Raw genomic sequence first — 27,161 nt, forward strand, 5'->3', positions numbered from 1 at the left:
TAGCTTCCTCTTCCTGTTCCCGCCACCTGATGTCTTGAATTGCTCCATGGCGAAGGCCATCGCCTTCGTAACGTCAGTCCCATCATTCTGGAAGGTGGCGGCCTCAATCTTACTGGTCAGCAGGGTGAGGTTAGAGGTCAGCTCCGCCTCCATGCGGCGTTCACGGCTGTACTGGCCCACGGCGACACGCACGGCAGCACGGCCGGACCTCTCGGCAGACAGGAAGCGCTCAGCCAGACGCTTGACGAAGATCTTGCTGGAGTCAAAGTTCCTCTGTCCCACACTGGCTGAACTGTCCATCATCAATACGATGTCTGTGTCCCCTGAGAAGGAGACTGGAGGACAGAAACAACAAGATAAACAACATGAAGACAATACCCTATGACAACACAATGTCTTCGCAAAACAAGATTACAAAGAGAAACCACGGGAGAAACCACAGGAGAAACCACAGAGAAGCCACAGGAGAAACCACAGGAGAAACCACAGGAGAAACCACAGGAGAAACCACAGAGAAGCCACGGGAGAAACCACGGGAGAAACCACAGAGAAACCACAGGAGAAACCACAGGAGAAACCACGGGAGAAACCACGGGAGAAGCCACAGGAGAAGCCACAGGAGAAACCACAGGAGAAACCACAGGAGAAACCACAGGAGAAACCACAGAGAAGCCACAGGAGAAACCACAGGAGAAACCACAGAGAAACCACAGAGAAACCAGAGGCGAAACCACAGGGAAACCACAGGAGAAACCACAGGAGAAATCACAGAGAAATCACAGAGAAATCACAGAGAAACCACAGAGAAACCACAGAGAAACCACAGGAGAAACCACAGGAGAAACCACAGGAGAAACCACAGGAGAAACCACAGGAGAAGCCACAGGAGAAACCACAGGAGAAACCACAGAGGAACCACAGAGGAACCACAGGAGAAACCACAGGAGACACCACAGAGAAACCACAGGAGAAACCACAGGGAAACCACAGGAGAAACTACGGAGAAGCCACAGGAGAAACCACAGGGAAACCACAGGAGAAACTACGGAGAAGCCACAGGAGAAACCACAGGAGAAACCACGGGAGAAACCACAGGAGAAGCTACAGGGAAACCACAGGAGAAACTACGGAGAAGCCACAGGAGAAACCACAGGAGAAACAACGGGAGAAACCACGGGAGAAGCCACAGGAGAAGCCACAGGAGAAACCACAGGAGAAACCACAGGAGAAACCACAGGAGAAACCACAGAGAAGCCACAGGAGAAACCACAGGAGAAACCACAGAGAAACCACAGAGAAACCAGAGGAGAAACCACAGGGAAACCACAGGAGAAACCACAGGAGAAATCACAGAGAAATCACAGAGAAATCACAGAGAAACCACAGAGAAACCACAGAGAAACCACAGGAGAAACCACAGGAGAAACCACAGGAGAAACCACAGGAGAAGCCACAGGAGAAACCACAGGAGAAACCACAGAGGAACCACAGAGGAACCACAGGAGAAACCACAGTAGACACCACAGAGAAACCACAGGAGAAACCACAGGGAAACGACAGGAGAAACTACGGAGAAGCCACAGGAGAAACCACAGGAGAAACCACGGGAGAAACCACAGGAGAAGCTACAGGGAAACAACAGGAGAAACTACGGAGAAGCCACAGGAGAAACCACAGGGAAACCACAGGAGAAACCACAGAGAAACCACAGGAGAAACCACAGGAGAAACCACAGGAGAAACCACAGGAGAAACCACAGGAGAAACCACAGGGAAACCACAGGAGAAACCACAGAGAAACCACAGGAGAAACTACGGAGAAGCCACAGGAGAAACCACAGGAGAAACCACGGGAGAAGCCACAGGAGAAACCACGGGAGAAGCCACAGGAGAAACCACAGGAGAAACCACGGGAGAAGCCACGGGAGAAACCACGGGAGAAACCACAGGAGAAGCCACAGGAGAAACCACAGGAGAAACCACAGAGAAACCACAGGAGAAACCACAGAGAAACCACAGAGAAACCACGGGAGAAACCACAGGAGAAACCACAGAGAAACCACAGAGAAACCACAGAGAAACCACAGGAGAAACCACAGGAGAAACCACAGGAGAAACCACAGAGAAGCCACAGGAGAAACCACGGGAGAAACCACAGGAGAAACCACAGGAGAAACCACAGAGAAGCCACAGGAGAAACCACGGGAGAAACCACAGGAGAAACCACAGGAGAAACCACAGAGAAACCACAGGAGAAACCACAGAGAAACCACAGAGAAACCACAGGAGAAACCACAGAGGAACCACAGGAGAAACCACAGGAGAAACCACAGAGAAACCACAGGAGAAACCACAGGAGAAACCACAGGAGAAACCACAGAGAAACCACAGGAGAAACCACAGAGAAACCACAGGGGAAACCACAGGAGAAACCACAGAGCAACCACAGGAGAAACCACAGGAGAAACCACAGGAGAAACCACAGGAGAAACCACAGGAGAAACCACAGAGAAACCACAGGAGAAACCACAGGAGAAGCCACAGGAGAAACCACAGGAGAAACGACAGAGAAACCACAGGAGAAACCACAGGAGAAATCACAGAGAAACCACAGGAGAAACCACAGGAGAAACCACAGGAGAAACCACAGGAGAAACCACAGGAGAAGCCACAGGAGAAACCACAGGAGAAACCACAGAGGAACCACAGAGGAACCACAGGAGAAGCCACAGGAGAAACCACAGAGAAACCACAGGAGAAACCACAGGAGAAACCACAGGAGACACCACAGAGAAACCACAGGAGAAACCACAGGAGAAACCACAGGGAAACCACAGGAGAAACTACGGAGAAGCCACAGGAGAAACCACAGGAGAAACCACGGGAGAAACCACAGGAGAAGCTACAGGGAAACCACAGGAGAAACCACAGGAGAAACCACAGGAGAAACCACAGGAGAAACCACAGGAGAAACCACAGGAGAAACCACAGGGAAACCACAGGAGAAACCACAGAGAAACCACAGGAGAAACTACGGAGAAGCCACAGGAGAAACCACAGGAGAAACCACGGGAGAAGCCACAGGAGAAACCACGGGAGAAGCCACAGGAGAAACCACAGGAGAAACCACGGGAGAAGCCACAGGAGAAACCACGGGAGAAACCACAGGAGAAGCCACAGGAGAAACCACAGGAGAAACCACAGAGAAACCACAGGAGAAACCACAGAGAAACCACAGAGAAACCACAGGAGAAACCACAGGAGAAACCACAGAGAAGCCACAGGAGAAACCACGGGAGAAACCACAGGAGAAACCACAGGAGAAACCACAGAGAAGCCACAGGAGAAACCACGGGAGAAACCACAGGAGAAACCACAGGAGAAACCACAGAGAAACCACAGGAGAAACCACAGAGAAACCACAGAGAAACCACAGGAGAAACCACAGAGGAACCACAGGAGAAACCACAGGAGAAACCACAGAGAAACCACAGGAGAAACCACAGGAGAAACCACAGGAGAAACCACAGAGAAACCACAGGAGAAACCACAGAGAAACCACAGGGGAAACCACAGGAGAAACCACAGAGCAACCACAGGAGAAACCACAGGAGAAACCACAGGAGAAACCACAGAGAAACCACAGGAGAAACAACAGAGAAACCACAGAGAAACCACAGGAGAAACCACAGAGAAACCACGGGAGAAACCACAGGAGAAGCCACAGGAGAAACCACAGAGAAACCACAGGAGAAACCACAGGAGAAATCACAGAGAAACCACAGGAGAAACCACAGAGAAACCACAGAGAAACCACAGGAGAAACCACAGGAGAAACCACAGAGAAACCACAGAGAAACCACAGGAGAAACCACAGGAGAAACCACAGAGAAACCACAGGAGAAACCACGGGAGAAGCCACAGGAGAAACCACAGGAGAAACCACAGGGAAACCACAGGGAAACCACAGGAGAAACCACAGGAGAAACCACGGGAGAAACCACAGAGAAACCACAGGAGAAACCACAGGAGAAACCACAGGAGAAACCACAGAGAAACCACAGGAGAAACCACAGGAGAAACCACGGGAGAAGACACAGGAGAAACCACGGGAGAAACCACAGAAGAAACCACAGAGAAACCACGGGAGAAACCACAGAAGAAACCACAGAGAAATCACAGGAGAAACCACGGGAGAAACCACAGAGAAACCACGGGAGAAACCACAGAAGAAACCACGGGAGAAACCACAGGAGAAACCACAGACACTAATCCATGTCCATGTACTCAGAGAATGAGACTGAAGAGAGACCATAAACCCGTCCCTGATCCAAACTAACATGTCTGAAGACAATGACACTGGAGAGATCAGGAGAGAGATAAACCACATGTGACATTTGGTAACAAGCCACAGAGAAACCACAGGAGAAACCACATGACTTACTGGGACATTTGTAGTTGGGACACTTCTTATCTGTTGTAGGAAATAGAGAAACCAAAATTAATAGGACATTTTCACATCAATGTTTTACAGAGTCTGTATCAGCACCAAGGGGTTCACGTGTGTGTGTGTGTGCATGCGTGCGTGCGTGTGTGTGTGTGTGTGTGTGTGTGTACCTTCACAGATGCGTGTGGTGAGGTTCTGTAAGAAGCTGTCATCCAGCAGTTCAGCGAAGTTCTCCAGTACGAAGGAGAAGCCTGGTTTAGGGTCGCTCGTACAGACCACAGCACTGAGCTGTTCATGGTTGGGCTGACGGCCAGAGTAGTCCTTCACTCCCAGACCACCCACCTGACAGAGAGAGGGGGGCAGGGTTAGTGTGTGTGTGTGTGTGTGTGTGTGTAATGGACTGTGCGTTGTCATATGATGTTGCTGGTCGTACTAAAGCCTCAATCCTTCGAACCTTCAGGTGCTCAGAACTGGAAATAACTGCATAGCACCCAGTTAATGGTATGAGGCAAGTGGAGAGGTTTCACACAGAGTGGTGACCCTTCCCACAGAGTGGTGACCCTTCCCACAGAGTGGTGACCCTTCCCACAGAGTGGTGACCCTTCCCACAGAGTGGTGACCCTTCCCACAGAGTGCTGACCCTTCCCACAGAGTGGTGACCCTTCCCACAGAGTGGTGTCCCTCACCTTGATGCCCTTCCTACAGAGTGGTGTCCCTTCCTACAGAGTGGTGTCCCTCACCCTGATGCCCTTCACACAGAGTGGTGTCCCTTACCATGATACCCTTCCTACAGAGTGGTGTCCCTTCCTACAGAGTGGTGTCCCTCACCCTGATACCCTTCCTACAGAGTGGTGTCCCTTCCTACAGAGTGGTGTCCCTCACCCTGATGCCCTTCACACAGAGTGGTGTCCCTCACCCTGATGCCCTTCACACAGAGTGGTGTCCCTCACCATGATACCCTTCCTACAGAGTGGTGTCCCTCACCCTGATACCCTTCCTACAGAGTGGTGTCCCTTCCTACAGAGTGGTGTCCCTCACCCTGATGCCCTTCCTACAGAGTGGTGTCCCTCACCCTGATACCCTTCCTACAGAGTGGTGTCCCTTCCTACAGAGTGGTGTCCCTCACCCTGATGCCCTTCCTACAGAGTGGTGTCCCTTCCTACAGAGTGGTGTCCCTTACCATGATACCCTTCCTACAGAGTGGTGTCCCTTCCTACAGAGTGGTGTCCCTTCCTACAGAGTGGTGTCCCTCACCATGATACCCTTCCTACAGAGTGGTGTCCCTTCCTACAGAGTGGTGTCCCTTCCTACAGAGTGGTGTCCCTTACCCTGATGCCCTTCCTACAGAGTGGTGTCCCTTCCTACAGAGTGGTGTCCCTTCCTACAGAGTGGTGTCCCTCACCTTGATACCCTTCCTACAGAGTGGTGTCCCTCACCCTGATGCCCTTCCTACAGAGTGGTGTCCCTTCCTACAGAGTGGTGTCCCTCACCATGATACCCTTCCTACAGAGTGGTGTCCCTCACCCTGATGCCCTTCCTACAGAGTGGTGTCCCTCACCTTGATGCCCTTCCCACAGAGTGGTGTCCCTCACCTTGATGCCCTTCCTACAGAGTGGTGTCCCTCACCTGATGCCCTTCCTACAGAGTGGTGCCCTTCCTACAGAGTGGTGTCCCTCACCTTGATGCCCTTCCTACAGAGTGGTGTCCCTCACCTTGATGCCCTTCCCAGACAGAGTGGTGTCCCTTCACCTGATGCCCTTCCCACAGAGTGGTGTCCCTCACCTTGATGCCCTTCCCACAGAGTGGTGTCCCTCACCTTGATGCCCTTCCTACAGAGTGGTGTCCCTTCCTACAGAGTGGTGTCCCTCACCCTGATGCCCTTCCCACAGAGTGGTGTCCCTCACCTTGATGCCCTTCCCACAGAGTGGTGTCCCTCACCTTGATGCCCTTCCCACAGAGTGGTGTCCCTCACCCTGATGCCCTTCCCACAGAGTGGTGTCCCTCACCTTGATGCCCTTCCCACAGAGTGGTGTCCCTCACCTTGATGCCCTTCCTACAGAGTGGTGTCCCTCACCCTGATGCCCTTCCCACAGAGTGGTGTCCCTCACCCTGATGCCCTTCCCACAGAGTGGTGTCCCTTCCTACAGAGTGGTGTCCCTTCCTACAGAGTGGTGTCCCTCACCTTGATGCCCTTCCTACAGAGTGGTGTCCCTCACCTTGATGCCCTTCCCACAGAGTGGTGTCCCTCACCTTGATGCCCTTCCCACAGAGTGGTGTCCCTCACCTTGATGCCCTTCCTACAGAGTGGTGTCCCTCACCTTGATGCCCTTCCTACAGAGTGGTGTCCCTCACCTTGATGCCCTTCCTACAGAGTGGTGTCCCTCACCTTGATGCCCTTCCTACAGAGTGGTGTCCCTCACCTTGATGCCCTTCCTACAGAGTGGTGTCCCTCACCTTGATGCCCTTCCTACAGAGTGGTGTCCCTCACCTTGATGCCCTTCCCACAGAGTGGTGTCCCTTCCTACAGAGTGGTGTCCCTCACCTTGATGCCCTTCCCACAGAGTGGTGTCCCTCACCTTGATGCCCTTCCTACAGAGTGGTGTCCCTCACCTTGATGCCCTTCCTACAGAGTGGTGTCCCTCACCTTGATGCCCTTCCTACAGAGTGGTGTCCCTCCAGAGTGGTGACCTTGATGCCCTTCCCACAGAGTGGTGTCCCTCACCTTGATGCCCTTCCTACAGAGTGGTGGTGTCCCTCACCTTGATGCCCTTCCCACAGAGTGGTGTCCCTCACCTTGATGCCCTTCCCACAGAGTGGTGTCCTTCCCACAGAGTGGTGTCCCTCACCTTGATGCCCTTCCTACAGAGTGGTGTCCCCCTCACCTTGATGCCCTTCCTACAGAGTGGTGGTGTCCCTCACCTTGATGCCCTTCCTACAGAGTGGTGTCCCTCACCTTGATGCCCTTCCTACAGAGTGGTGTCCCTCACCTTGATGCCCTTCCCACAGAGTGGTGTCCCTCACCTTGATGCCCTTTCCCACAGAGTGGTGTCCCTTCCTTGATGCCCTTCCCACAGAGTGGTGTCCCTCACCTTGATGCCCTTCCTACAGAGTGGTGTCCCTCACCTTGATACCCTTCCCACAGAGTGGTGTCCCTCACCTTGATGCCCTTCCCACAGAGTGGTGTCCCTCACCCTGATGCCCTTCCCACAGAGTGGTGTCCCTCACCTTGATGCCCTTCCCACAGAGTGGTGTCCCTTCCTACAGAGTGGTGTCCCTCACCCTGATGCCCTTCCTACAGAGTGGTGTCCCTCACCCTGATGCCCTTCCTACAGAGTGGTGTCCCTCACCTTGATGCCCTTCCCACAGAGTGGTGTCCCTCACCCTGATGCCCTTCCTACAGAGTGGTGTCCCTCACCATGATGCCCTTCCTACAGAGTGGTGTCCCTCACCATGATGCCCTTCCTACAGAGTGGTGTCCCTCACCATGATACCCTTCCTACAGAGTGGTGTCCCTCACCTTGATGCCCTTCCTACAGAGTGGTGTCCCTCACCTTGATGCCCTTCCTACAGAGTGGTGTCCCTCACCTTGATGCCCTTCCTACAGAGTGGTGTCCCTCACCTTGATGCCCTTCCTACAGAGTGGTGTCCCTCACCTTGATGCCCTTCCTACAGAGTGGTGTCACCTTGATGCCCTTTGAGTGGTGTCCCCTTGCCCTTCCACAGAGTGGTGTCACCTTGATGCCCTTCCCACAGAGTGGTGTCCCTCACCTTGATGCCCTTCCTACAGAGTGGTGTCCCTCACCTTGATGCCCTTCCTACAGAGTGGTGTCCCTCACCCTGATGCCCTTCCCACAGAGTGGTGTCCCTCACCTTGATGCCCTTCCTACAGAGTGGTGTCCCTCACCCTGATGCCCTTCCCACAGAGTGGTGTCCCTCACCTTGATGCCCTTCCTACAGAGTGGTGTCCCTCACCATGATACCCTTCCTACAGAGTGGTGTCCCTTCACACAGTGGTGTCCCTCACCTTGATACCCTTCCTACAGAGTGGTGTCCCTCACCTTGATGCCCTTCCTACAGAGTGGTGTCCCTCACCCTGATGCCCTTCCCACAGAGTGGTGTCCCTCACCCTGATGCCCTTCCCACAGAGTGGTGTCCCTCACCTTGATGCCCTTCCTACAGAGTGGTGTCCCTCACCTTGATGCCCTTCCTACAGAGTGGTGTCCCTCACCTTGATGCCCTTCCCACAGAGTGGTGTCCCTCACCTTGATGCCCTTCCTACAGAGTGGTGTCCCTCACCTTGATGCCCTTCCTACAGAGTGGTGTCCCTCACCTTGATGCCCTTCCCACAGAGTGGTGTCCCTCACCTTGATGCCCTTCCCACAGAGTGTGTTGAGCGGTGTTTTATCTCTGGTGATATCAGAGCGTCCGTCAGTGAGCACTAGGACCACGCGGTTCTCCTGCTGCAGACGGTCAATCATGTTGGTCAGAGAGAACTGCAGAGCCTCCCCTGTATAGGTGGCCTCAGCCAGCCAGCGCAGGTCCCGCACCGCCCTACACACAACATACAGGGTAATGATTGGGTGTGTGTGTGTCTGTGTGTGTGTGTGTGTACTTACTGTTTGAGCTCAGTGAGTGTGTGTATTTACTGTTTGAGCTCAGTGAGTGTGTGTGTGTGTACTTACTGTTTGAGCTCAGTGAGTGTGTGTGTGTGGACTTACTGTTTGAGCTCAGTGAGTGTGTTAATGTTGGGGTCTCCCAGTCTGACAGCCTCCTGGGCTCCATCCCCACTGTACTGCACCACGCCTACCCTGGACTCATTAAAACCAAACTACACACACACACACACACACACACACACACACACACACACACACACACACACACACACACACACACACACACACACACACACACATACACACACACACACACACACACACACACACACACACACACACACACACACACACACACACACACACACACACACACACACACACACACACACACACACACACACGTATGAGCACATGTGCGAGTAAAATGTATAGCAAAATAAATTGCAGCCGTTGCTATTTTCAAAGGGTTTCATACTCTGGTAATCACACAAACAAATATGAATCCCATAGCCCACCTTGTGCAGCGAAAGTACCTGAGTTTAACAAGCTTCCACAGTCACAAAGTCAGACTCCACAGCCATAAAGTCAGATTCCACAGCCACAAAGTCAGATTCCACAGCCACAAAGTCAGATTCCACAGCCACAAAATCAGATTCCACAGCCACAAAGTCAGATTCCACAGCCACAAAGTCAGATTCCACAGTCACAAAGTCAGATTCCACAGTCACAAAGTCAGATTCCACAGCCACAAAGTCAGATTCCACAGCCACAAAGTCAGATTCCACAGCCACAAAGTCAGATTCCACAGCTACAAAGTCAGATTCCACAGTCACAAAGTCAGATTCCACAGCCACAAAGTCAGATTCCACAGCTACAAAGTCAGATTCCACAGTCACAAAGTCTGACTCCACAGTCACAAAGTCTGACTCCACAGCCACAAAATCAGATTCCACAGTCACAAAGTTGGTAGCCCCGACGGCTAGTGGTTAGAGCGTTGGACTAGTAACCGGAAGGTTGCAAGTTCAAACCCCCGAGCTGACAAGGTACAAATCTGTCTTTCTGCCCCTGAACAGCCATAAACTCAGATTCCACAGACATAAATTCAGATTCCACAGACCTAAAGTCAGATTCCACAGCCATAAACTCAGATTCCACAGACATAAAGTCAGATTCCACAGACATAAAGTCAGATTCCACAGCCATAAACTCAGATTCCACAGACATAAAGTCAGATTCCACAGCCATAAAGTCAGATTCCACAGCCATAAACTCAGATTCCACAGACAAAGTCAGATTCCACAGACATAAAGTCCGATTCCACAGACAAAGTCAGATTCCACAGACATCAAGTCCGATTCCACAGATTCCAAAGTCAAAATTGTGTACAAAAGCTTGTTGGTCTCAATTTCAGGCATAGAAATCTCCAGGGGCGCAACATTGGTTTTAGAAGTGGGGGGGACGCTCGGAGGCGTCCACATGGTCCTTAAGCACACTATTGCATTGCTTTGTATTACATTCCAAATATATAACTGGGGGGCATGTCCCCAGTGAAAGTTGCACCTCTGGAACACCCCAAATATTTTTTAGTCCCATAGGGCGACGCCCATAGGGCGACGCCCAATTGGCCCAGCGTCGTCCGGGTTTGGCCGGTGTTGGCCATCATTCTAAATAAGAATTTGTTCCTAACTGACTTGTCTAGTTAAAATAAAGGTTAAATTTAAAAAATGAAATTTACATTTTTTTTTAAAATCCCTCTTGACTGTAATGTGATTTGTTTATTCAAATAAAGTATTAGTAAAAGTATATTTTTAAAATAGTACTCACATGGACTTGCTGGTCCTTAATAAGGCGGTCTATGACGGTGATGATGAAGTCTTTAGCTAGAGCGAAGTTAGTGGAGCCGATACTCTCAGAACTGTCCACGATGAAGGCCAGGTCCAGGGGCCCACACTTACACTCTACATCAGGACAGACAGACACATTAGACAGACAGACACATTAGACAGACAGACACATCAGGACAGACAGACAGAGTATGGGCATAATGGTGAATGGAGAGCTATAAGATAAACTCAGAAGCCAATGAGATGATGGGATGGACTCACCACAGCATGCTGTAGGAAACAAATTAAACAAAAACACAATGTTAGTCATTCCAGTGTGTCTGAGTTTCTGTGTGTGTGTGTGTGGGGGGGGGGGCAGACTTACAGCAAAGCTTCATGATGATATCCAGAATCTCACATTCCTGTAGATAACATTAATATAGATAACAGTTATATAGATGTACAGAATATAGAGGCAACAGTAATATAGATAACAGTTGTATAGATAACATTAATATAGATAACAGTTATATAGATGTACAGAATATAGAGGCAACAGTAATATAGATAACAGTTGTATAGATAACATTTATATAGATAACAGTTATATAGATAACAGTTATATAGATAACAGTTATATAGATGTACAGAATATAGAGACAACAGTTATATAGATAACAGTTATATAGATAACAGTAATATAGATAACAGTTGTATAGATAACAGTTGTATAGATAACAGTTGTATAGATAACAGTTATATAGATGTACAGAATATAGAGACAACAGTAATATAGATAACAGTTATATAGATAACAGTAATATAGATAACAGTTGTATAGATAACAGTTGTATAGATAACAGTTGTATAGATAACAGTTATATAGATGTACAGAATATAGAGACAACAGTTATATAGATAACAGTTTTATAGATAACAGTTGTATAGATAACAGTTATATAGATGTACAGAATATAGAGGCAACAGTAATATAGATAACAGTTATATAGATGTACAGAATATAGAGGCAACAGTAATATAGATAACAGTTATACAGTTGTTCAATATAACCTCAGCAAAAATGGAAATGACCTCTCACTGTCAACTGCGTTTATTTCGAGCAAACTTAACATGTGTAAATATTTGTATGAACATAACAAGATTCATCAACTGAGACGTAAACTGAACAAGTTCCACAGACATGTGACTAACAGAAATGGAATAATGTGTCCCTGAACAAAGGGGGGGGGGTCAAAATCAAAAGAACCAGCTGCATTAAGTACTGCAGTGCATCTCCTCCTCATGGACTGCACCAGATTAGCCAGTTCTTGCTGTGAGATGTTACCCCACTCTTCCAACTAGGCACCTGCAAGTTCCCAGACATTTCTGGGGGGAATGGCCCTAGTCCTCACCCTCCGATCCAACAGGTCCCAAACGTGCTCAATGGGATTGAGATCCGGGCTCTTCGCTGGCCATGGCAGAACACTGACATTCCTGTCTTGCAGGAGATCACGCACAGAACGAGCAGTATGGCTGGTGGCATTGTCATGCTGGAGGGTCATGTCAGGATGAGCCTGCAGGAAGGGTACCACATGAGGGAGGAGGATGTCTTCCCTGTAACGCACAGCGTTGAGATTGAGCTTGTTGTCATTGCAGGCAGTCCGATGATGCTGTGACACACCGCCCCAGACCATGACGCACCCTCCACCTCCAAATCAATCCTGCTCCAGAGTACAGGTCTCGGTGTAACGCTCACTCCTTCAACAATAAATGGAAATCTGACCATCACCCCTGGTAAGACAAAACCGCGACTTGTCAGTGAAGAGCACTTTTTGCCAGTCCTGTCTGGTCCAGTGACGGTGGGTTTGTGCCCAACGTTGTTGCCGGTGATGTCTGGTGAGGATCTGCCTTACAACAGGCCTACAAGCCCTCAGTCCAGCCTCTCCCAGACTATTGGACTATTGCGGACAGTCTGAGCACTGATGGAGGGATTGTGCGTTCCTGGTGTAACTCGGACAGTTGTTGTTGCCATCCTGTACCTGTCCCGCGGATGTACCGATCCTGTGCAGGTGTTGTTACACGTGGTCTGCCACTGCGAGGACGATCAGCTGTCCGCCCTGTCTCCCTGTAGCGCTGTCTTAGGCGTCTCACAGTACGGACATTGTAATTTATTTTCCTGGCCACATCTGCAGTCCTCATGCTTCCTTGCATCATGTCTAAGGCACGTTCATGCAGATGAGCAGGGACCCTGGGCATCTTTCTTTTGGTGTTTTTCAGAGTCGGTAGAAAGGCCTCTTTAGTGTCCCAAGTTTTCATAACTGTGACATTAATTGCCTACCGTCTGTAAGCTGTTAGTGTCTTAACGACCGAAGCATGGGAAACAGTGTTTAAACCCTTTACAATGAAGATCTGTGAAGTCATTTTGGATTTGTACTAATTATCTTTGAAAGACAGGGTCCTGAAAAAGGGACCTTTCTTTTTTTGCTTAGTTTATATAGATAACAGTTACAGAGATGTTCAATAAATATAGATAAGTTATATAGATGTTTAATATATATAGATATCAAATCAAAGTTGCGCCGTGCGCCGAATACAACAGGTTTTACAGTGAAATGCTTACTTTACAGGCTCTAAGACACCTGTTAGTAGCAAGGCTACATACAGACACCTGTTAGTAGCAAGGCTCTATACAGACACCTGTTAGTAGCAAGGCTACATACAGATACCGGTTAGTAGCAAGGCTCTATACAGACACCGGTTAGTAGCAAGGCTCTATACAGACACCTGTTAGTAGCAAGGCTACATACAGACACCGGTTAGTAGCAAGGCTCTATACAGACACCTGTTAGTAGCAAGGCTACATACAGACACCGGTTAGTAGCAAGGCTCTATACAGACACCGGTTAGTAGCAAGGCTCTATACAGACACGGTTAGACAACTCTATGTTAGTAGCAAGGCTATACAGACACCTGTTAGTAGCAAGGCTACAGACAGACACCGGTTAGTAGCAAGGCTCTATACAGACACCTGTTAGTAGCAAGGCTACATACAGACACCGGTTAGTAGCAAGGCTCTATACAGACACCGGTTAGTAGCAAGGCTCTATACAGACACCTGTTAGTAGCAAGGCTACATACAGACACCGGTTAGTAGCAAGGCTCTATACAGACACCTGTTAGTAGCAAGGCTACATACAGACACCGGTTAGTAGCAAGGCTCTATACAGACACCGGTTAGTAGCAAGGCTCTATACAGACACCGGTTAGTAGCAAGGCTCTATACAGACACCTGTTAGTAGCAAGGCTACATACAGACACCGGTTAGTAGCAAGGCTCTATACAGACACCTGTTAGTAGCAAGGCTACATACAGACACCTGTTAGTAGCAAGGCTACATACAGACAGACACCTGTTAGTCAGGCTGATTGAGGTAGTATGTACATGTAGATATGGTTAATTAAAGTGACGATGCATATATGATAAACAGAGAGTAGCAGCAGCGTAATATATATATATATATATATATAGATGTTCAATATATATAGCCCACCCACTGGGGAGCCAGGCCCAGCCAATCAGAATGATGAGTTTTACCCCACAAAAGGGCTTTATTACAGACATAAGTACTTCTTTCCCTTCACCCTCCCCTCCCCCTCTCCCTCCCCCTCCCCCTCCCCTCAGATGGTCCCGCAGGTGAAGAAGGATGTGGAGGTCCTGGGCTGGCGTGGTTACATTGTGAGGCCAGTTGGACATACTGCCAAATTCTCTAAAATGACGTTGGAGGCGGCTTATGGTAGAGAAATTAACGTTCAATTCTCTGGCAACAGCTCTGGTGGACATTCCTGCAGTCAGCATGCCAATTGTACGCTCCCTCAAAACTTGAGACATCTGTGGAATTGTGTTGTGTGACAAAACTTCACATTTTACAGTGGCCTTTTATTGTCCCCAGCACAAGGTGCATCTGAGTAACGATCATGATGTTTAATCAACTTCTTGATATGAAAAGAGAAATAAGCTTTTTGTGCATACAGTACATAATGATTATTTACTCGATGTTTGTACAGTATATATATTTTTGTAAGATGACAGTAATGATAAATAATGTATTGCAGAGTATATTATCTCATCTCGTCCTGTAGTGTTAGTTTACAACCTGATGAAGTGTTATAGACTCCTAATATAGAGTTGAAGTCGGAAGTTTACATACACCATAGCCAAATACATTTAAACTCAGTTTTTCACAATTCCTGACATTTAGTCCAAGTAAAAATTCCCTGTTTTAGATCAGTTAGGATCACCACTTTATTTTAAGAACGTGAAATGTCAGAATAATAGTAGAGAGAATGATTTATTTCAGCTTTAATTTCTTTCATCACATTCCCAGTGGGTCAGAAGTTTACATACACTCAATTAGTATTTGGTAGCATTGCCTTTAAATTGTTTAACTTGCGTCAAATGCTTCGAGTAGCCTTCCACAAGCTTCCCACAATAAGTTGGGTGAATTTTGGCCCATTCCTCCTGACAGAGCTGGTGTAACTGAGTCAGGTTTGTAGGCCTCCTTGCTCGCACACGCTTTTTCAGTTCTGCCCACACATTTTCTATAGAATTGAGGTCAGGGCTTTGTGATGGCCACTCCAATACCTTGACTTTGTTGTCCTTAAGCCATTTTGCCACAACTTTGGAAGTATGCTTGGGGTCATTGTCCATTTGGAAGACCCATTTGCGGCCAAGCTTTAACTTCCTGACTGATGTCTTGAGATGTTGCTTCAATATATCCACATAATTTCCCTCCCTCATGATGCCATCTATTTTGTGAAGTGCACCGGTCCCTCCTGCAGCAAAGCACCCCCACAGCATGATGCTGCCACCCCCGTGCTTCACGGTTGGGATGGTGTTCTTCGGCTTGCAAGCCCCTCCCCCTTTTCCCTCCAAACATAACAATGGTCATTATGAGCAAACAGTTTTATTTTTGTTTCATCAGACCAGAGGACATTTCTCCAAAAAGTACGATCTTTGTCTGAAGGTAGGCCTTGAAATACATCCACAGGTACACATTGACTCAGATATGTACATTTTCTGGAATTTTCCACAGTCAACTTCGTGTATGTAAACTTCAGACCCACTGGAATTGTGTCTGTAAACAATTGTTGGAAAAAGTACTTGTGTCATGCACAAAGTAGATGTCCTAACCGACTGGCCAAAACTATAGTTTGTCAACAAGAAATTTGTGGAGTGGTTGAAAAACGAGTTTTAATGACTCCAAGCTAAGTGTATGTCAACTTCCGACTTCAACTGTAGTAGTACTCTGAGGAGACAGGCTTTAGAACCAGGAAATGGCGGGGTAGAGCGAGGTTGCCATGGTAACGCTGAGTCACCCTACAAAATGACATATGAGAGTTCAGACTGTTCTCCTTACTGAACAGCCGACTGCTGAACTGCCCTCTCCCTCTGCCCTCTCTCCCTCTCCCTCAGCCCTCTCTCCCTCTCCCTCTCTCTGTTTCTTCCTCTCTCTCTGTCTCCTCGTGGTGTTTTATGAAATACTCCAGTCCTCTACAGGGTCTCCTACCCCAACTCCCAGCATTTTTTCCATTTTCATTTCAGGAAGATATACTAGACTCTTCCAAATGTCTTCCAAGAGTCACCCTACAAAATGGCGTCTGAGAGGCCAGACTGTTCTCATTACCGAACAGCATACAGCTGGAACTGCCATCTTTTCCCTCCCTCCCTCCCTCCCTCCCTCCCTCCCTCCCCCTCCCTCCCTCCCTCCCTCCCTCCTCCCTCCCTCCCCTCCCTCCCTCCCTCCCTCCCTCCCTCCCTCCCTCCCTCCCTCCCTCCCTCCCTCCCTCCCTCCCTCTGCTTCTACCCCGCGCCCGCCCTCTCTCTCTCTTTCTCTGTCTCTCCCCACGCCCCTCCCCCCTCTCTCTCCAGTCCTCTACAGGGTCTCCCACCCCGACTCCCAGGGTCTCTTCTGTTTTCATCTCAGGAAGATATTCTAGACTCTTCCAAATGTCTTCCATGTCTTCACTAGCATCAATCCCAGAACAGTAGGGTTCTCAATAAGAGCTCAGGGCTTATCGGATACAGTTTATGGGTCAGCATTATAGTTTAAAGATAAAGGTCAGGGGTTAGAGGTCAAGGGTTAGAGGATAAGGGTAAAACTTGATTTAGACTCACATCAGCTCCTGCAGGTCCCGGAGGCCCGACTGGTCCCTGTAAATAGAGAGAAAGAGAGAAAGGGTTTGTTGCCATGCATTACCTTATAGGGAAATGAGTTGCCTTCAGCTGACAGAAACTCTTCTAACTATTGTTATAAGACTACAGACTACAGACTACAGACTACAGACTACAGACTACAGACTACAGACTACAGACTACAGACTACATGTTCTACTGTTATAAGACTGTAGACTACAGACGACATGTTCTATTGTTATAAGACTGTAGACTACAGACTACATGTTCTACTGTTATAAGACTACAGACTACATGTTCTATTGTTATAAGACTACAGACTACATGTTCTATTGTTATAAGACTACAGACTACATGTTCTATTGTTATAAGACTACAGACTACAGACTACATGTTCTATTGTTATAAGACTACAGACTACAGACTACATGTTCTACTGTTATAAGACTACAGACTACATGTTCTATTGTTATAAGACTACAGACTACATGTTCTACTGTTATAAGACTAAGACTACAGACTACATGTTCTACTGTTATAAGACTACAGACTACAGACTACATGTTCTATTGTTATAAGACTACAGACTACAGACTACATGTTCTACTGTTATAAGACTACAGACTACATGTTCTACTGTTATAAGACTACAGACTACATGTTCTACTGTTATAAGACTACAGACTACAGACTACATGTTCTACTGTTATAAGACTACAGACTACATGTTCTATTGTTATAAGACTACAGACTACAGACTACATGTTCTACTGTTATAAGACTACAGACTATAGACTACATGTTCTACTGTTATAAGACTACAGACTACATGTTCTACTGTTATAAGACTACAGACTACATACTACATGTTCTACTGTTATAAGACTACAGACTATAGACTACATGTTCTACTGTTATAAGACTACAGACTGTAGACGACAGACTACAGACTACATGTTCTACTGTTATAAGACTACAGACTACATGTTCTACTGTTATAAGACTACAGACTACATGTTCTACTGTTATAAGACTACAGACTACATGTTCTACTGTTATAAGACTACAGACTACATGTTCTACTGTTATAAGACTACAGACTACAGACTACATGTTCTATTGTTATAAGACTACAGACTACAGACTACATGTTCTATTGTTATAAGACTACAGACTACAGACTACATGTTCTATTGTTATAAGACTACAGACTACATGTTCTACTGTTATAAGACTACAGACTACATGTTCTACTGTTATAAGACTACAGACTACATGTTCTACTGTTATAAGACTACAGACTACATGTTCTATTGTTATAAGACTACAGACTACAGACTACATGTTCTATTGTTATAAGACTACAGACTACAGACTACATGTTCTATTGTTATAAGACTACAGACTACAGACTACATGTTCTATTGTTATAAGACTACAGACTACAGACTACATGTTCTACTGTTATAAGACTACAGACTACATGTTCTATTGTTATAAGACTACAGACTACATGTTCTATTGTTATAAGACTACAGACTACATGTTCTATTGTTATAAGACTACAGACTACAGACTACATGTTCTATTGTTATAAGACTACAGACTATAGACTACATGTTCTATTGTTATAAGACTATAGACTACATGTTCTATTGTTATAAGACTACAGACTACATGTTCTACTGTTATAAGACTACAGACTACATGTTCTATTGTTATAAGACTACAGACTACAGACTACATGTTCTATTGTTATAAGACTACAGACTACATGTTCTATTGTTATAAGACTACAGACTACATGTTCTACTGTTATAAGACTACAGACTACAGACTACATGTTCTACTGTTATAAGACTACAGACTACAGACTACATGTTCTATTGTTATAAGACTACAGACTACATGTTCTATTGTTATAAGACTACAGACTACAGACTACATGTTCTATTGTTATAAGACTACAGACTACATGTTCTATTGTTATAAGACTACAGACTACATGTTCTACTGTTATAAGACTACAGACTACAGACTACATGTTCTATTGTTATAAGACTACAGACTACAGACTACATGTTCTATTGTTATAAGACTACAGACTACATGTTCTATTGTTATAAGACTACAGACTACATGTTCTATTGTTATAAGACTACAGACTACATGTTCTATTGTTATAAGACTATAGACTACATGTTCTACTGTTATAAGACTACAGACTACATGTTCTATTGTTATAAGACTACAGACTACATGTTCTACTGTTATAAGACTACAGACTACATGTTCTATTGTTATAAGACTACAGACTACATGTTCTACTGTTATAAGACTACAGACTACATGTTCTACTGTTATAAGACTACAGACTACATGTTCTATTGTTATAAGACTATAGACTACATGTTCTATTGTTATAAGACTACAGACTACATGTTCTACTGTTATAAGACTATAGACTACATGTTCTATTGTTATAAGACTACAGACTACATGTTCTATTGTTATAAGACTACAGACTACATGTTCTATTGTTATAAGACTACAGACTACATGTTCTATTGTTATAAGACTACAGACTACATGTTCTACTGTTATAAGACTACAGACTACATGTTCTACTGTTATAAGACTACAGACTACATGTTCTATTGTTATAAGACTACAGACTACATGTTCTATTGTTATAAGACTACAGACTACATGTTCTACTGTTATAAGACTACAGACTACATGTTCTATTGTTATAAGACTACAGACTACATGTTCTACTGTTATAAGACTACAGACTACATGTTCTATTGTTATAAGACTACAGACTACATGTTCTATTGTTATAAGACTACAGACTACATGTTCTATTGTTATAAGACTACAGACTACATGTTCTATTGTTATAAGACTACAGACTACATGTTCTATTGTTATAAGACTACAGACTACATGTTCTATTGTTATAAGACTACAGACTACATGTTCTACTGTTATAAGACTACAGACTACATGTTCTATTGTTATAAGACTACAGACTACATGTTCTATTGTTATAAGACTACAGACTACATGTTCTATTGTTATAAGACTACAGACTACAGACTACATGTTCTACTGTTATAAGACTACAGACTACATGTTCTATTGTTATAAGACTACAGACTACATGTTCTACTGTTATAAGACTACAGACTACATGTTCTATTGTTATAAGACTACAGACTACATGTTCTATTGTTATAAGACTACAGACTACATGTTCTACTGTTATAAGACTACAGACTACATGTTCTACTGTTATAAGACTACAGACTACATGTTCTACTGTTATAAGACTATAGACTACATGTTCTACTGTTATAAGACTACAGACTACATGTTCTATTGTTATAAGACTACAGACTACATGTTCTACTGTTATAAGACTGTAGACTACAGACTACATGTTCTATTGTTATAAGACTACAGACTACATGTTCTACTGTTATAAGACTACAGACTACATGTTCTACTGTTATAAGACTACAGACTACATGTTCTATTGTTATAAGACTACAGACTACATGTTCTATTGTTATAAGACTACAGACTACATGTTCTATTGTTATAAGACTACAGACTACAGACTACATGTTCTACTGTTATAAGACTACAGACTACAGACTACATGTTCTATTGTATATACAGACTACAGACTACATGTTCTATTGTTATAAGACTACAGACTACAGACTACATGTTCTACTGTTATAAGACTACAGACTACAGACTACATGTTCTATTGTTATAAGACTACAGACTACATGTTCTACTGTTATAAGACTACAGACTACAGACTACATGTTCTATTGTTATAAGACTACAGACTACATGTTCTATTGTTATAAGACTACAGACTACATGTTCTATTGTTATAAGACTACAGACTACATGTTCTACTGTTATAAGACTACAGACTACATGTTCTATTGTTATAAGACTACAGACTACATGTTCTACTGTTATAAGACTACAGACTACATGTTCTACTGTTTATAAGACTACAGACTATAAGACTACAGACTACAGACTACATGTTCTATTGTTATAAGACTACAGACTACATGTTCTACTGTTATAAGACTACAGACTACAGACTACATGTTCTATTGTTATAAGACTACAGACTACATGTTCTATTGTTATAAGACTACAGACAGACTACATGTTCTACTGTTATAAGACTACAGACTACAGACTACATGTTCTATTGTTATAAGACTACAGACTACAGACTACAGACTACATGTTCTATTGTTATAAGACTACAGACTACAGACTACATGTTCTATTGTTATTACAGACTATTGTTATAAGACTACATGTTCTACTGTTATAAGACTACAGACTACATGTTCTATTGTTATAAGATACAGACTACAGACTACAGACTACATGTTCTATTGTTATAAGACTACAGACTACAGACTACATGACTACAGACTACAGACTACAGACTACAGACTACATGTTCTATTGTTATAAGACTACAGATAAGACTACAGACTACATGTTCTATTGTTATAAGACTACAGACTACAGTTCTACTACAGACTACAGACTACATGTTCTACTGTTATAAGACTACAGACTATAGACTACATGTTCTATTGTTATAAGACTACAGACTACATGTTCTATTGTTATAAGACTACAGACTACATGTTCTATTGTTATAAGACTACAGACTACATGTTCTATTGTTATAAGACTACAGACTACATGTTCTATTGTTATAAGACTGTAGACTACAGACTACATGTTCTATTGTTATAAGACTACAGACTACAGACTACATGTTCTATTGTTATAAGACTACAGACTACAGACTACATGTTCTACTGTTATAAGACTACAGACTACAGACTACATGTTCTATTGTTATAAGACTACAGACTACAGACTACATGTTCTACTTGTTATAAGACTACAGACTACAGACTACATGTTCTATTGTTATAAGACTACAGACTACATGTTCTACTGTTATAAGACTACAGACTACATGTTCTACTGTTATAAGACTACAGACTACATGTTCTATTGTTATAAGACTACAGACTATAGACTACATGTTCTATTGTTAAAAGACTACAGACTACATGTTCTACTGTTATAAGACTGTAGACTACAGACTACATGTTCTACTGTTATAAGACTATAGACTACAGACTACATGTTCTATTGTTATAAGACTGTAGACTACAGACTACATGTTCTACTGTTATAAGACTACAGACTACATGTTCTATTGTTATAAGACTACAGACTACATGTTCTACTGTTATAAGACTACAGACTACATGTTCTACTGTTATAAGACTACAGACTACATGTTCTACTGTTATAAGACTACAGACTACATGTTCTACTGTTATAAGACTACAGACTACATGTTCTATTGTTATAAGACTACAGACTACAGACTACATGTTCTACTGTTATAAGACTACAGACTACATGTTCTATTGTTATAAGACTACAGACTACATGTTCTACTGTTATAAGACTACAGACTACATGTTCTATTGTTATAAGACTACAGACTACATGTTCTACTGTTATAAGACTACAGACTACAGACTACATGTTCTACTGTTATAAGACTATAGACTACAGACTACATGTTCTACTGTTATAAGACTACAGACTACATGTTCTACTGTTATAAGACTACAGACTACAGACTACATGTTCTATTGTTATAAGACTACAGACTACAGACTACATGTTCTATTGTTATAAGACTACAGACTACATGTTCTACTGTTATAAGACTACAGACTACATGTTCTACTGTTATAAGACTACAGACTACATGTTCTATTGTTATAAGACTACAGACTACATGTTCTACTGTTATAAGACTACAGACTACATGTTCTATTGTTATAAGACTACAGACTACATGTTCTACTGTTATAAGACTACAGACTACATGTTCTATTGTTATAAGACTACAGACTACAGACTACATGTTCTATTGTTATAAGACTACAGACTACAGACTACATGTTCTATTGTTATAAGACTTATAAGACTACTGTTATAAGACTACAGACTACATGTTCTACTGTTATAAGACTACAGACTACAGACTACATGTTCTACTGTTATAAGACTACAGACTACAGACTACATGTTCTATTGTTATAAGACTACAGACTACATGTTCTATTGTTAAAAGACTATAGACTACAGACTACAGACTACAGACTACATGTTCTACTGTTATAAGACTACAGACTACATGTTCTATTGTTATAAGACTACAGACTACAGACTACATGTTCTACTGTTATAAGACTACAGACTACAGACTACATGTTCTACTGTTATAAGACTACAGACTACATGTTCTACTGTTATAAGACTATAGACTACAGACTACAGACTACATGTTCTACTGTTATAAGACTACAGACTACAGACTACATGTTCTATTGTTATAAGACTACAGACTACATGTTCTACTGTTATAAGACTACAGACTACAGACTACATGTTCTACTGTTATAAGACTACAGACTACATGTTCTACTGTTATAAGACTACAGACTACATGTTCTACTGTTATAAGACTATAGACTACATGTTCTACTGTTATAAGACTACAGACTACATGTTCTATTGTTATAAGACTACAGACTACAGACTACATGTTCTACTGTTATAAGACTACAGACTACAGACTACATGTTCTACTGTTATAAGACTACAGACTACATGTTCTATTGTTATAAGACTACAGACTACATGTTCTACTGTTATAAGACTACAGACTACATGTTCTACTGTTATAAGACTACAGACTACATGTTCTACTGTTATAAGACTACAGACTACATGTTCTATTGTTATAAGACTACAGACTACATGTTCTACTGTTATAAGACTACAGACTACAGACTACATGTTCTACTGTTATAAGACTACAGACTACATGTTCTACTGTTATAAGACTACAGACTACAGACTACATGTTCTACTGTTATAAGACTACAGACTACATGTTCTATTGTTATAAGACTACAGACTACATGTTCTACTGTTATAAGACTACAGACTACAGACTACATGTTCTACTGTTATAAGACTACAGACTACATGTTCTACTGTTATAAGACTACAGACTACAGACTACATGTTCTATGTTATTATATGTTTGTTATAAGACTACAGACTACATGTTCTACTGTTATAAGACTACAGACTACAGACTACATGTTCTACTGTTATAAGACTACAGACTACATGTTCTACTGTTATAAGACTACAGACTACATGTTCTACTGTTATAAGACTACAGACTACATGTTCTACTGTTATAAGACTACAGACTACAGACTACATGTTCTACTGTTATAAGACTACAGACTACATGTTCTACTGTTATAAGACTATAGACTATAGACTACATGTTCTACTGTTATAAGACTATAGACTACAGACTACATGTTCTACTGTTATAAGACTACATGTTCTACTGTTATAAGACTACAGACTACATGTTCTACTGTTATAAGACTACAGACTACAGACTACATGTTCTACTGTTATAAGACTACAGACTACATGTTCTACTGTTATAAGACTACAGACTACATGTTCTACTGTTATAAGACTACAGACTACATGTTCTACTGTTATAAGACTACAGACTACATGTTCTACTGTTATAAGACTATAGACTACAGACTACATGTTCTATTGTTATAAGACTACAGACTACAGACTACATGTTCTACTGTTATAAGACTACAGACTACAGACTACATGTTCTATTGTTATAAGACTACAGACTACATGTTCTATTGTTATAAGACTACAGACTACAGACTACATGTTCTATTGTTATAAGACTACAGACTACAGACTACATGTTCTACTGTTATAAGACTACAGACTACAGACTACATGTTCTACTGTTATAAGACTACAGACTATAGACTACATGTTCTATTGTTATAAGACTACAGACTACATGTTCTACTGTTAATGTTCTGATTGGTTGTTCTACAGGTAGTACTGTTCTGATTGGTTGTTCTACAGGTAGTACTGTTCTGATTGGTTGTTCTACAGGTGGTAATGTTAATGATCTGATTGGTTGTTCTACAAGTAGTAATGTTAATGTTCTGATTGGTTGTTCTACAGGTAGTAATGTTAATGTTCTGATTGGTTGTTCTACAGGTAGTAAGGTTCTGATTGGTTGTTATACTGGCTGTCTCTAAGCTAAAATGACAATATATATTGGATTTTCTCCTTTTCTGTTTTGGTTTCAAAATGTTTGCATTTGTTTTCAATTTTTGGAAAGAAATTGGCCCCTAAGTCTGTTTGGTTCTGTCAGTTTAGGAGAAAATGCAGCACTGTCTTCACTGCTCTCTGAGGGCAGACTGTCCTCTCTGGGTAGCCAGATCTGTCTGTGATGACCGGTTTCTATGGCCAGACTGTCCTCTCTGGGTAGCCAGATCTGTCTGTGATGACCGGTTTCTATGGCCAGACTGTCCTCTCTGGGTAGCCAGATCTGTCTGTGATGACCGGTTTCTATGGCCAGACTGTCCTCTCTGGGTAGCCAGATCTGTCTGTGATGACCGGTTTCTATGGCCAGACTGTCCTCTCTGGGTAGCCAGATCTGTCTGTGATGACCGGTCTCTATAGACAGACTGTCCTCTCTGAGTCTATACCTAGTCATGGTTTTCCTCAGGTTTCTATCAGTCACAGTGGTCACCATATACTTCTGTTTAGAGACAAATAGCATTGAAGTTTACTGTGATTTTTAGGTGATATATTTTTATTTTTCCTTTGTGATGATTGGGTTGGACCAGATTTTCTGGGTACTGTCCTGAGGCTTTGGTGGGTTGGTTTGGGTTAGTGAGCTGAGCCTCAGAACAAGCTGGCTGAAGGGACTCTTCACTATGGTCTCTTTCTCTCTTGCTCACCGGGTTTCCTTCAGGTCCTCTGTGTCCTTTGCCTCCTTTGTTCCCTGGGAGTCCTGGGGAGTTGTTCTGCAGGGAGAAACATACGAGAGACTTAGTAACACACAGGTAGAGAGACAAGGTAACACACAGGTAGAGAGACAAGGTAACACACAGGTAGAGAGACAAGGTAACACACAGGTAGAGAGACAAGTTAACACACAGGTAGAGAGACAAGGTAACACACAGGTAGAGAGACAAGGTAACACACACAGGTAGAGAGACAAGGTAACACACAGGTAGAGAGACAAGGTAACACACAGGTAGAGAGACAAGGTAACACACAGGTAGAGAGACAAGGTAACACACAGGTAGAGAGACAAGGTAACACACAGGTAGAGAGACAAGGTAACACACACAGGTAGAGAGACAAGGTAACACACAGGTAGAGAGACAAGGTAACACACACAGGTAGTGAGACAAGGTAACACACAGGTAGAGAGACAAGGTAACACGCACAGGTAGAGAGACAAGGTAACACACACAGGTAGAGAGACAAGGTAACACACACAGGTAGTGAGACAAGGTAACACACAGGTAGAGAGACAAGGTAACACACACAGGTAGAGAGACAAGGTAACACACACAGTTAAGAGAGACAAGGTAACACACACAGGTAGAGAGACAAGGTAACACACAGGTAGAGAGACAAGGTAACACACAGGTAGAGAGACAAGGTAACACACAGGTAGAGAGACAAGGTAACACACAGGTAGAGAGACAAGGTAACACACAGGTAGAGAGACAAGGTAACACACAGGTAGAGAGACAAGGTAACACACACAGGTAGAGAGACAAGGTAACACACACAGGTAGAGCGACTTGAGTGAACGTTTTGTCAGAAAGTTTATGAGAGGGAAACCTTTAGACAATAAGCTGAAAGGTTCTCTCTCTAGATGGTACGAAGATATTTGAGAACAAAGGACAAAGACTATTTAAAACTGGTGGAAAAAAGCATTGCAGGATTCAGTAACCCTTTGTCTGAACACTATGTTGTAGGAACATCCGATGGTGATGTGTTTTCAATCCCAACGGGGGATCCCTTACCCTGCCAGAAGAAAACAGAT

At 43.7% G+C, this 27,161-nt stretch overlaps 1 protein-coding gene and 3 long non-coding RNA genes across 4 annotated transcripts in view; 1 reads left to right on the forward strand and 3 right to left on the reverse strand.

The window, feature by feature from the left end:
- LOC118383953 (collagen alpha-1(VI) chain-like) overlaps positions 1-27,161 on the reverse strand; it is a 107,202-nt gene that overhangs the window by 2,273 nt on the left and 77,768 nt on the right. Inside the window, exons 24-33 of the mRNA XM_052508061.1 lie at positions 26,059-26,124; positions 17,063-17,098; positions 11,266-11,310; positions 11,171-11,179; positions 10,890-11,048; positions 9,165-9,274; positions 8,811-8,997; positions 4,617-4,788; positions 4,444-4,473; positions 1-335 (exon numbers count right to left, since the gene is read on the reverse strand). The exon at positions 1-335 is cut by the window's left edge and continues 2,273 nt beyond it. Of these exons, the coding sequence (XP_052364021.1) occupies positions 1-335; positions 4,444-4,473; positions 4,617-4,788; positions 8,811-8,997; positions 9,165-9,274; positions 10,890-11,048; positions 11,171-11,179; positions 11,266-11,310; positions 17,063-17,098; positions 26,059-26,124 (1,149 nt within the window). The remainder of the gene's footprint in view (positions 336-4,443; positions 4,474-4,616; positions 4,789-8,810; positions 8,998-9,164; positions 9,275-10,889; positions 11,049-11,170; positions 11,180-11,265; positions 11,311-17,062; positions 17,099-26,058; positions 26,125-27,161) is intronic.
- On the reverse strand, positions 5,912-8,119 carry LOC127923881 (uncharacterized). The gene is made up of 4 exons (XR_008116003.1): positions 7,964-8,119; positions 6,989-7,090; positions 6,629-6,934; positions 5,912-6,004 (listed from the first exon to the last, which is right to left on the reverse strand). It is a non-coding gene; the product is annotated as an uncharacterized LOC127923881 (long non-coding RNA).
- LOC127923880 (uncharacterized) lies at positions 11,317-14,524 on the reverse strand. The gene is made up of 3 exons (XR_008116002.1): positions 14,236-14,524; positions 13,888-14,177; positions 11,317-13,730 (listed from the first exon to the last, which is right to left on the reverse strand). It is a non-coding gene; the product is annotated as an uncharacterized LOC127923880 (long non-coding RNA).
- Positions 17,166-23,556, forward strand: LOC127923882 (uncharacterized). The gene is made up of 3 exons (XR_008116004.1): positions 17,166-17,376; positions 18,224-18,327; positions 23,402-23,556. It is a non-coding gene; the product is annotated as an uncharacterized LOC127923882 (long non-coding RNA).

Source organism: Oncorhynchus keta, unplaced genomic scaffold, assembly GCF_023373465.1.
Source record: "Oncorhynchus keta strain PuntledgeMale-10-30-2019 unplaced genomic scaffold, Oket_V2 Un_contig_3330_pilon_pilon, whole genome shotgun sequence".
In the NCBI taxonomy this organism is placed as follows: domain Eukaryota; kingdom Metazoa; phylum Chordata; class Actinopteri; order Salmoniformes; family Salmonidae; genus Oncorhynchus; species Oncorhynchus keta.